The 12697-nt window shown below is 38.6% G+C and overlaps 1 protein-coding gene across 1 annotated transcript; it reads right to left on the bottom strand.

Annotated features, from left to right (window-relative positions):
• Positions 1-463: 463 nt before the first annotated feature.
• Positions 464-8206, bottom strand: LOC149425769 (alpha-galactosidase MYORG-like). The gene is made up of 9 exons (XM_089644810.1): positions 8143-8206; positions 7370-7486; positions 6507-6722; positions 5586-6249; positions 5020-5212; positions 4053-4162; positions 2708-2963; positions 2466-2622; positions 464-822 (listed from the first exon to the last, which is right to left on the bottom strand). Exons 1-9 carry the CDS (start codon positions 8168-8170, stop codon positions 560-562), a joined length of 2004 nt encoding a protein of 667 aa, XP_089500936.1. The 5' UTR covers positions 8171-8206; the 3' UTR covers positions 464-559.
• Between the last annotated feature and the right edge of the window lie 4491 nt (positions 8207-12697).

Genomic DNA, 12697 nt, shown 5'->3' with positions numbered 1-12697 from the left:
CTCTGTACCTGTTCTGTACATATTTCACGAAACTTGTTTTTTTAGCCCAATGTTATTTTCGCCATTCTGATTTTGAATGAAATCTGTCAAAAATGTACACAGGCACATCTTCTATCGCTGTAGACAAAAATCTGATTCCCGAGCAAAAACTCTCGAAATGTGAGCCTCGACCTCATTAATTTTGCAATTTTCTGTATTTTATGTGGCTTTGCTGTATTCATTTAACTGTTCAAAAATAAGACTAGACGCCATATTCAAGACTAGACGTTGGTTTCACATTTTCAAATTGTTCAAAAGTTTCAAGTTTTACGGCTTCGTTAAAAAAATATAAAAAAATTGTCCAAACCCGGGTGAAGCTGAACTTACTAGCGAACTATGCATGGAAATGTTGAGGTTCACAGTGAGATGATCAAATTTTACACAATCTCAAGAAGTTAAAACTTCTGATAGTACACGATATAAAAAATAAGGACTCAGTCTTTGCAGGCAGACTACATGAAATCAAATTATTTATTTTGTATTGTACTAACAAATTAAACTAAAACATAAAGAGGTTAAATCAATAATTCATTAGAAATCCAATCAGAATAATAATGGGGGTCCAAATGTGCATCCCTCCTGATTTCGTTGCCGAACTAACAAGTCGGAAATACGGCAACGTGTCGAGGGGAGCGGAGACATTCCTCAGCCAAATTGGACCCAGGTGCATTTGCTCAAAATCTTCTTGGTAAATCCATAATCCGAAAGGAAGGTAGACATCACGGGAGATTTGCTTTTCATTTAAAATTGGAGCAACCAGAATATTATTACCGAGGAGGTATTCTGAAAGAAAATACAGACACATTAATAACTAACCATTAAGTAACTAGCAATCACGCTGTTTCCCCGGACGGGTAAGTAGAGGGATAGACTGCCACCCAACTCTGTCTCGGCACACACTTCTTGCTATCTGTTATTAGGTCAGTATAAATAATATAATCGTAAAATTGGGGACGCACTAGTTACTTACCTACAAGGATTTGTAGAATTATATGATGTGAATGATGAATACTGAAAGATGAATATGGAGCAGGTGGATGAGTTTGTGCGTTTGGGACAGAGATGTACTTTATTTCAAATAAATCCATTTCAAATAGAAATGCAAAATGGGTATTTTCCATTTTGCATTTTAAATGCTTTTCTAAAAACCATTTTGCATTTTAAATGCTTTTCTCGATGCATTTCCATTTTAAATGCTTTTTTGCAACATTCTTCCTACTATCTCCACTCATCTTTTTTTCATAAGTCCCAAATATCAGTCGGTCCTCAACTTCACTATGAGAGATAATTTACATGTGTCAAGTTGCTCCCTGGTAGGAGCCCTGGCAATTGAGTGATACCATTACAAAAAATAGTGATTCAAATACTGAACATGGGGCCATGACGCTGTAATATTAAATGTTAGATAGCAGTTTCTATGTTTTACGTTGGCAACATTTGTCCCGCGCAAATTTTTTGTGGTTCATAATCCGTAGTCGTGGCATTTTTTGATTTACCATCATGTAATATGTTTGTTCTACATTGATGTCCATTATTAAATGACAAAACTGTTTAAAAATTCTATAATTATTTTAATTGTTTGACCTGAGAAACCATTTTGCATTTTCAATGCATTTTGAAAATAGGTATTTTGCATTTTGCATTTGAAATGCTTTTCTAAAACCCATTTTGCATTTTGTATTTTCAAATGGAAAAGTTTTGACCCATTTCCATTTTGCATTTCAAATGGTTTTGGGTACCCATTTTGCACATCTCTAGTTTGGGAAGTATGTTAATGAGAGATGGGAAGACTGAAAGAAATGTTGAAAGAACGGTAAATGCATGTAACTCCATTACCGGAGGACTGAACGCGGTTGGCGCTAACAAAAAATTATCGAAGCGAAGCTAGAAGTCTACAATAGAGTGCTGGTACCTACCCTTATGTATGACAGCGAGGCATGGAACTGGCAGAGGAAGTATGAAAGTAGACTGAGTACTGTAGAAATGAGATCCCTGAGGCGGATGTGTGGTGAAACCGTGATCCTGTGAGTAATGTGGAGATCCGCAAAGAATGCAAGGCTGATGTAAGCGTAATAAGTAAGATTAAGAAAGGGACGCTAAGATGGTTTGGGCATGTAGATCAAATAAACGAAGAAAGAAATGTAAGGGGAATATATGACGCAAACGTGAATGGCAGATGAAGTTTTGGACGACCGAGGAAGACATGACACGAACAAGTGAACCAGATACTTAATTCGGGCTATGTCAAGAGTCAGAATAATAGAAGAGTATGTATGAATGTGAATGAATCGAGGAGTGTGAGCCAAGACCGAGTTGTTTTGTGGTCCATCCTCTCTGCGGGAAACGGCGTGATGGTTAGTTAGTTGGTTTCTCTTAAATCAAAAGACTAAGAAAAAGTACAAATAGCAATACAATTTAAAACCTACCGTCCCATATTTCCAGAGCAACCACATCTTCTGGATCCACCCACCAGATGGGAGGGTTGACAGGGGATCCATCGGCCACGCTTCTCTTCATACTTCTTATGATTGTGTCGGCATATTTTGCGTGAAGATCAGTATACTTTTTGCTGATTGCGACGGTCTAAACAAATTAAAATTACAAATTAGTGTCATAGAGATATTTTGCAGAACCACCATGTAGTCAACAAGAGAATGTATTATTTTACCTCGTTGTCGTAATCCCATGGAACGAAGGAGTACTGCAAGGTCGGCATGAAAGTGTTTGCCTGCAGCCATCTGATGAACAGTTCCTTGCTGGGTTTTCCTTCGTATCCATTTCCCCCGATCATGTCTGGTAGCACCAGAGGGTATCCGTTCATGTTCATCTGAAGCAAGGTGGTGACCAGAGTTGGGAGGCCATTCTCAAACGTCCACTCACTGTCCTTATCTACCATGCGGACAAAGACAGGCAATTCTTGTGTTCTAAAAATATTAAAAAATATACCTCAAGCAAGAGCTACGACGTCGTTTTAAAAATCAAACATCACAATATTCAATTGGTTATCGCAAAATTAAACTTGTGTAAAATTGTATACAATTTGCGGGGTTCTTTCAAAGCCAGCAGGGTTTTAATGACATATTATGTCACGATATATATTATATCATTGATATATAGGCATAACGATATGATGGAAGAGTAGTATAAATCAAGATATTAAATAACCAATTGTAAAACCTGACCTACTAAAAAGTAGGTTCCTACTTAAAATTTTTGTTAAAAAAGCATAAATAAAATTATTAAGATACTGGTTTATAATGAAGTAGGTAAGTATTTAAGTACCTTACTACTAAGAAAATATGGAGGAAATTTTTGTTTTAATTTATTAAATAAGAGAAAATTGGAAACCTACTTTTTCGGAAGCAAGATCTACTGTTCTCAGAACTGCTAGTAGGTACTGTATTTTTAAAGGCTATTTAATTTTTCTCTTTGGAAAGTATATCACTCTTTGATTATATATCGGATATTTTGATATTATTTTTATATATTTCATGATATTTCCGAACCCTGAACAACAATTTCAAAACGCTTAAATTATTACTGACACAACTATTACTACAACACTACACGTGAATTATTTGCTGTTTCCTGCAATACGCGCACTGCCAAGAGCCGCAGCCTGCCCCTGTTCGGTCATGACCTCCGTAGGGAAGCGATCAATTGACTTTGAATCGGGAGTTTCGCAAATTTGCTTCCAGAAATGAATGAATCAAAAATGAACATCGATCAACGAATGAATGAATGAATGAATGAACATTGATATTTTTAATATCGATTTGAGATTTTCACTACCAAAAGTATTATCGTGATTCATTTTTTGGTTATTATACCGTGGCCAGCCCATACATCTGCCCTTCTGATGGACATTGTAACCCTGTCCGAAACGTTGGCTTAAGTAGGAGAAATCGTCACGACATAATAACCCTAAAATAATCACAATGAATGATATTTTTATTAAATAATATTGGGTCAAGGGCAAATGATCTGCGAAATTATGAAATATTATTTTATACCTTTGTCCCGTACGCACTTCAATCATTGGTCCAAAATCAGCCACAGCCCTCACATAGTCAGCTGTAATGTGTGAGGGGTGTACATTGCTATCACCGCTTTGTACTGATACCTGCAAATATATTTGTAATTCAAACAGTGATAACTGATTTACTGACCATTTATTGTTGTTTAGTTCAATTCATACAAATCCCCTTTGGTGTACATTCGTGGTGGCAATATATTTTTGGTATTCCATAGAAATATTTGGATTTTTAGAGGGAATCAATTTGAATTATTAAAAACACCTTTTTATTTTTTTCGACATCAGATCAATTCATTAATACCTACATATATTTCGAACATCAAATCTAAAAGGCCTTACACACCTCCCTGCAATCGGATGCGATTTAGAGAGAGTGGTGGAGGGGGTAAAATTGGCGTCTTCTCTACACACTGGCCCCTGCCGGAGTATGAAATTCATACTCCGGCAGGGGCCAGTGTGTAGAGAAGACGCCAATTTTACCCCCTCCATGAAACTGATCATTGATCAATTGATCATGCAGCGAAGCACACGCCGATCAAGACGGCGTCAATACTTTCCAAACATCAGAATGGCTCTCCCGCTTTCTTTCCGACCTGATATTGTGGGGTCGTCAGTCCTGATTTCAGAGTTAGGGCCGATTTGTCTACTCACGCGGTGATCAAGGAAGAGATCTATGGTGCTCCCCGCAACTACTCCGATGTTGCATCCGTGTAAGGCCTTTTAATCTCCGTCGATTATTTGGTTGGGTTACTTTGGTACTTACCCGGAATAATGTTAGCTTAAAGTTGACATAGATTTTGTTCAGGTGTTTATTTATGTCACAAATATGTGTCATAAGAGAAATACGTCGAAGTTAAAGCGGATCTATCAGCAGTACGCCTTAATCTACTTTGTACGGTGTGATTGTATTTATTTTGATGTTATGTATGTCTGATTTTATTTACCTGTGGGGTCCAGCTTGACTCTCCGGCATCAAACTTGAATGAATCTACCTCCAGTAGGGTTTTAAGCATTATGATGCGTTTGATCCACCAAGAGGTTGCTTCGGGGTTGGTGAAGTCGACGTAAGACGCCTTTGTTCCGTTACTATTCCACCAATTTGTGTACACTTCACCATCTTCGTTCTTTACCAAATACCTAAAAAATCCACCTGAGATTATTTTTTTTTCTTTTACTAAACTTGCCAGATTGAGAGTGGAATTTGACCATGTATAATTTGGATGGAATGATTCAGAACTATGACGTCACATACGACCTCTCTGTGTCTCTGACCTACTTTATAAAAAATAATATTACTGACGATACAGAGACCCGGGATCGTCTGCAATCCGAGCGTCAAGCCATCGACATACGACGGCTTCCGAACTGCAGTCATATATCTTCACAAAATATTATGGAGTTTAGAGAATATTAAGATTCCTTCGTTTCATCCATCGTGATTTAATTCAAACGAGGTAGTGTCGGGAAATAACTAAAAAATTAAATTATACCAAGAAACTTGATTTCTTACCCTTTGGTTTTCGCTTCAGTATAGACGGGATCACATCCCTCGTTTATGAAGGGGTGAATCCACATTGACACTCTGAATCCCTTGCTCTTGAGGTCTCGAACCATCTGGGTGAAGTTGGGGAATGTTTCAGTTTGTACAGTCAAAGAACCGTAGCAGGTTTCCCACAAGTCGTCTATTTCGAACTGACTGTTATTGAAGCCATTGGCGATGATTTCGTCGGCAAAATTCAGCACGATCGTTTGATCGATGGGTCTTAGGTATCTCGCCCAAGTGGACCAAACAGGATGCTCAATCATTCTGGAGTCTGGATAGCCGGTTGGTTTTCCCAGGTACCTCCCGATTGCGTATTCGTGTCCAACCCTCGCGTTCCTAGTGAACACAATATCGTAAACAAGTGTGTTTGTTGTACGCGTCTTTATGGAGTAAGGAGCCTTAACTTGAGCAATCAAACACAGATATCCTGGACGCAAATGGTTTTGGTCTACGAATAGAGGCACTTCTTTGTCAACGTATAAGATCGTTCCATTAGAGTTGATCCAGTAGGGTTCGACGATTGCGCTGTTGTCATCTTCCTTTGTTACGTAGGAATACTCAGTGAGATTTAACTTCTGCACTGGCCAATATTGTCGCTTTTGTTCCGGACCACCAAACCATTGGACGTCACCTAAATTCATACACGTCATACAACAATTAATAATCTATGCATTTATAAAATAACAGTTTTTTCTATTCAATGTGATTTTCATGTGGCGAGCAGAGACACTTAGATGGTTTAGATATGTGGTGTGGATAATCTAAGAAAGGAACGCCTGGAAAATATATGACAGGATTGTGTGGCATTCTATTCTCTTTGCCGACCCCGTTTGGGAAATGGTATTAGATTGCACAATGGAATGTTAGTTAGCATTATACAAATTTCACCTAAAGAGATGCAGTCGACTAATCTCTGTGTGTTCGGCGCCGTCCACTTTAGAGTCAGGGTCCATCTGTCATCTGTGATGGCCGCAGTCAACTTTAGTTCGGCATTCTTCGTCTCAGATTCGAAGTTTAAGATGACCATTCTGTTGGTGGCCCATGATTTGTAACTTACATTAACAAACTCAGATGCGATAACTCCAACAAAATACTCCCTGTCATCTGAAAAAAAAACATTTATCAATTACTCAATCAATATATATTTATATTTTATTGCCATGGTTATGAGACGTAAAGACACGGGACGAGAAATTCAAAATACCTTAGATTGCTCACGAGGAAAAACTCCAGCTTGCAATAATCACAAGTACCTTCCGGGCAATGAAAAATCGATAAAAAAAATGCCAGCCGACACGATTGGCTCCGTGGTTGAGTGGTTATGATCATTTTCTATGACTCCGGAGGTCGTGGGTTCAAATCCCGACGTACGCAAATAAATTTTCAATCATATATTTATTGTCAACGTCAGATTTAATAATGTAATGTTCAATAATCTTTGTATGTGTTGAACCCATTGACTAATTACTACATCAATGGTTGAAACAGATTAACAAGAGAAACGCATTTTAAAAAGTCGAATCACTGTGGTTTTACATATGGTGTATTTATACTACTTCTCCACAGATGGCAGTGCATGCATTATATGAAAATATTATTTAATACTTACGCTTTTAGACAACCGATGGCAAGGCATGCATAAATTATTTAAAAATACGACTATTGCTCAACAAGGGGTAATAGTTTTATAAACAACAATTGGTAGAAGGTCAATATTAATTATTTTAAGTGGAAGGTTGTTAAATTATTACCTCTGATTGCATTTACGGTGATACCTTCCGGTCCATCCCTGAGTTCAACTCTGATCCCTTCTTCTGGATTGAGGGTAAGGTCAGCGGATACCAAACAGGGACTGAAGAGGAGTCCGACTAAAATAAATAAAGATTAAATACAAGTATTATAATATTAGAAGACAATCTACCTGCAAACCAAGAATAATGTATGCAGGTAACTTTCCCAAGTGGTAACCACAATATAAACCACGAAAGTGCCAGTATAATACCCTAAACTGATGTATTAGACAGACCTGCGGTTGTATTTGCCCTAGAAAATTTCTAAAATAAAGTGTGATGAAGTCGTGTAAAACAATATTCGGCGCGCGGCTTGGCTTATAAAGGACAGACCTAGAGTTGAATTTAGCCCTAGCGGGCCTAGAAATTTGATCTTTCCGTGAGGTTTATTTTTAATTATTTCTGATGAACGTATTACCATAATGTTAGATGTTTCTAGAGAAAACCCTCGGGAAGTTACTAATTCATCGTCTAGAAAAAAAATCTCCTGCTTAGCGCTAATTTTATAGTTGAAAACGTTTTATAAAATTTCAAACCGTTTAACATAAAATATTTTAATAGTAAGGTCTTGCATTTATTAATCTTAAATATAAATAACCTACATCCGTATATATATTATGGATACAAATTCGTCGGAATTAATTAAAATGTGAAAACACAAAAACACCGATTCTTCCCACTTATCACAGTATTTACCAAAAATACCGCTTTTACCCGCTTAACACAGTATTTACCAAAAATAAAAAGGGCCTTTGCAGCCATCCTTATATTTTCTCTGACAGCGCACCGGCCAAACGAAAGCACTCAAATGAAATATATTATATGTTATAAAATGCTTATTTTTACAGATAAAACAATCTGTAATCATAAAGATTGGCATTTGCGATATCATTGTCAAACCACTTTGATTGCAATCGACTAATGGGTCCATGTAATACGATTATTGTCGACAATAACACTGTGAGTGCCAATTATTTATTTTTTATAATGATTTCATAAATTAACCAACAGAAAACTATTTCAGAAGAGATGGTTCACAGGTGGAAAAAAGCCTTAGGGCTTGTATTTTATTACCTGTACTCATAGACTAAATACGACTACATCAATTCCTGTACTCCATGAACCTAAAAGCCTTAGGGCTTGTATTTTATTACCTGTACTCATAGACTAAATACGACTACATCAATTCCTGTACTCCATGAACCTAAAAGCCTTAGGGCCGGTATTTTAGTACCTGTACTCCATGAACCTAAAAGCCTTAGGGCCGGTATTTTAGTACCTGTACTCCATGAACCTAAAAGCCTTAGGGCCGGTATTTTAGCACCTGTACTCCATGAACCTAAAAGCCTTAGGGCCGGTATTTTAGTACCTGTACTCCATGAACCTAAAAGCCTTAGGGCCGGTATTTTAGCACCTGTACTCCATGAACCTAAAAGCCTTAGGGCCGGTATTTTAGTACCTGTACTCCATGAACCTAAAAGCCTTAGGGCCGGTATTTTAGTACCTGAACTCCATGAACCTAAAAGCCTTAGGGCTTGTATTTTATTACCTGTACTCATAGACTAAATACGACTACATCAATTCCTGTACTCCATGAACCTAAAAGCCTTAGGGCTTGTATTTTATTACCTGTACTCATAGACTAAATACGACTACATCAATTCCTGTACTCCATGAACCTAAAAGCCTTAGGGCTTGTATTTTATTACCTGTACTCATAGACTAAATACGACTACATCAATTCCTGTACTCCATGAACCTAAAAGCCTTAGGGCCGGTATTTTAGTACCTGTACTCCATGAACCTAAAAGCCTTAGGGCCGGTATTTTAGTACCTGTACTCCATGAACCTAAAAGCCTTAGGGCCGGTATTTTAGTACCTGTACTCCATGAACCTAAAAGCCTTAGGGCCGGTATTTTAGTACCTGTACTCCATGAACCTAAAAGCCTTAGGGCCGGTATTTTAGTGCCTGTACTCCATGAACCTAAAAGCCTTAGGGCCGGTATTTTAGCACCTGTACTCCATGAACCTAAAAGCCTTAGGGCCGGTATTTTAGTACCTGTACTCCATGAACCTAAAAGCCTTAGGGCCGGTATTTTAGTACCTGTACTCCATGAACCTAAAAGTCTTAGGGCTTGTATTTTATTACCTGTACTCATAGACTAAATACGACTACATCAATTCCTGTACTCCATGAACCTAAAAGCCTTAGGGCTTGTATTTTATTACCTGTACTCATAGACTAAATACGACTACATCAATTCCTGTACTCCATGAACCTAAAAGCCTTAGGGCCGGTATTTTAGTACCTGTACTCCATGAACCTAAAAGCCTTAGGGCCGGTATTTTAGCACCTGTACTCCATGAACCTAAAAGCCTTAGGGCCGGTATTTTAGTACCTGTACTCCATGAACCTAAAAGCCTTAGGGCTTGTATTTTATTACCTGTACTCATAGACTAAATACGACTACATCAATTCCTGTACTCCATGAACCTAAAAGCCTTAGGGCTTGTATTTTATTACCTGTACTCATAGACTAAATACGACTACATCAATTCCTGTACTCCATGAACCTAAAAGCCTTAGGGCCGGTATTTTAGTACCTGTACTCCATGAACCTAAAAGCCTTAGGGCCGGTATTTTAGTACCTGTACTCCATGAACCTAAAAGCCTTAGGGCCGGTATTTTAGTACCTGTACTCCATGAACCTAAAAGCCTTAGGGCCGGTATTTTAGTACCTGTACTCCATGAACCTAAAAGCCTTAGGGCCGGTATTTTAGCACCTGTACTCCATGAACCTAAAAGCCTTAGGGCCGGTATTTTAGTACCTGTACTCCATGAACCTAAAAGCCTTAGGGCCGGTATTTTAGTACCTGTACTCCATGAACCTAAAAGCCTTAGGGCTTGTATTTTATTACCTGTACTCATAGACTAAATACGACTACATCAATTCCTGTACTCCATGAACCTAAAAGCCTTAGGGCTTGTATTTTATTACCTGTACTCATAGACTAAATACGACTACATCAATTCCTGTACTCCATGAACCTAAAAGCCTTAGGGCTTGTATTTTATTACCTGTACTCATAGACTAAATACGACTACATCAATTCCTGTACTCCATGAACCTAAAAGCCTTAGGGCCGGTATTTTAGTACCTGTACTCCATGAACCTAAAAGCCTTAGGGCCGGTATTTTAGTACCTGTACTCCATGAACCTAAAAGCCTTAGGGCCGGTATTTTAGTACCTGTACTCCATGAACCTAAAAGCCTTAGGGCCGGTATTTTAGTGCCTGTACTCCATGAACCTAAAAGCCTTAGGGCCGGTATTTTAGCACCTGTACTCCATGAACCTAAAAGCCTTAGGGCCGGTATTTTAGTACCTGTACTCCATGAACCTAAAAGCCTTAGGGCCGGTATTTTAGTACCTGTACTCCATGAACCTAAAAGCCTTAGGGCTTGTATTTTATTACCTGTACTCATAGACTAAATACGACTACATCAATTCCTGTACTCCATGAACCTAAAAGCCTTAGGGCTTGTATTTTATTACCTGTACTCATAGACTAAATACGACTACATCAATTCCTGTACTCCATGAACCTAAAAGCCTTAGGGCCGGTATTTTAGTACCTGTACTCCATGAACCTAAAAGCCTTAGGGCCGGTATTTTAGCACCTGTACTCCATGAACCTAAAAGCCTTAGGGCCGGTATTTTAGTACCTGTACTCCATGAACCTAAAAGCCTTAGGGCTTGTATTTTATTACCTGTACTCATAGACTAAATACGACTACATCAATTCCTGTACTCCATGAACCTAAAAGCCTTAGGGCTTGTATTTTATTACCTGTACTCATAGACTAAATACGACTACATCAATTCCTGTACTCCATGAACCTAAAAGCCTTAGGGCCGGTATTTTAGTACCTGTACTCCATGAACCTAAAAGCCTTAGGGCCGGTATTTTAGTACCTGTACTCCATGAACCTAAAAGCCTTAGGGCCGGTATTTTAGCACCTGTACTCCATGAACCTAAAAGCCTTAGGGCCGGTATTTTAGTACCTGTACTCCATGAACCTAAAAGCCTTAGGGCCGGTATTTTAGCACCTGTACTCCATGAACCTAAAAGCCTTAGGGCCGGTATTTTAGTACCTGTACTCCATGAACCTAAAAGCCTTAGGGCCGGTATTTTAGTACCTGTACTCCATGAACCTAAAAGCCTTAGGGCTTGTATTTTATTACCTGTACTCATAGACTAAATACGACTACATCAATTCCTGTACTCCATGAACCTAAAAGCCTTAGGGCTTGTATTTTATTACCTGTACTCATAGACTAAATACGACTACATCAATTCCTGTACTCCATGAACCTAAAAGCCTTAGGGCCGGTATTTTAGTACCTGTACTCCATGAACCTAAAAGCCTTAGGGCCGGTATTTTAGTACCTGTACTCCATGAACCTAAAAGCCTTAGGGCCGGTATTTTAGTACCTGTACTCCATGAACCTAAAAGCCTTAGGGCCGGTATTTTAGTACCTGTACTCCATGAACCTAAAAGCCTTAGGGCCGGTATTTTAGCACCTGTACTCCATGAACCTAAAAGCCTTAGGGCCGGTATTTTAGTACCTGTACTCCATGAACCTAAAAGCCTTAGGGCCGGTATTTTAGTACCTGTACTCCATGAACCTAAAAGCCTTAGGGCTTGTATTTTATTACCTGTACTCATAGACTAAATACGACTACATCAATTCCTGTACTCCATGAACCTAAAAGCCTTAGGGCTTGTATTTTATTACCTGTACTCATAGACTAAATACGACTACATCAATTCCTGTACTCCATGAACCTAAAAGCCTTAGGGCTTGTATTTTATTACCTGTACTCATAGACTAAATACGACTACATCAATTCCTGTACTCCATGAACCTAAAAGCCTTAGGGCCGGTATTTTAGTACCTGTACTCCATGAACCTAAAAGCCTTAGGGCCGGTATTTTAGTACCTGTACTCCATGAACCTAAAAGCCTTAGGGCCGGTATTTTAGTACCTGTACTCCATGAACCTAAAAGCCTTAGGGCCAGTATTTTAGTGCCTGTACTCCATGAACCTAAAAGCCTTAGGGCCGGTATTTTAGCACCTGTACTCCATGAACCTAAAAGCCTTAGGGCCGGTATTTTAGTACCTGTACTCCATGAACCTAAAAGCCTTAGGGCCGGTATTTTAGTACCTGTACTCCATGAACCTAAAAGCCTTAGGGCTTGTATTTTATTACCTGTACTCATAGACT

This window comes from Hesperophylax consimilis, chromosome 2, assembly GCF_061612785.1.
Source record: "Hesperophylax consimilis isolate HC1 chromosome 2, BYU_Hcon_1.0, whole genome shotgun sequence".
Classification (NCBI taxonomy): domain Eukaryota; kingdom Metazoa; phylum Arthropoda; class Insecta; order Trichoptera; family Limnephilidae; genus Hesperophylax; species Hesperophylax consimilis.
Note: the sequence above shows the minus strand (reverse complement) of the source record. Positions and strands in the feature narration are given on the sequence as shown.

What these genes read in the sequence shown, in the direction of transcription:
- LOC149425769 (XM_089644810.1), bottom strand. Translation starts at nt 8,170, where the DNA reads ATGGCTGCAAAGGCCCTTTTTATTTTTG. An exon ending in AAAGGCCCTTTTTATTTTTG is followed by an intron (nt 7,487 to 8,142) that starts GTAAATACTGTG and finishes TATTTATTTTAG; the next exon opens with TCGGACTCCTCTTCAGTCCC. An exon ending in AGTCGACTGCATCTCTTTAG is followed by an intron (nt 6,250 to 6,506) that starts GTGAAATTTGTA and finishes GTATGAATTTAG; the next exon opens with GTGACGTCCAATGGTTTGGT.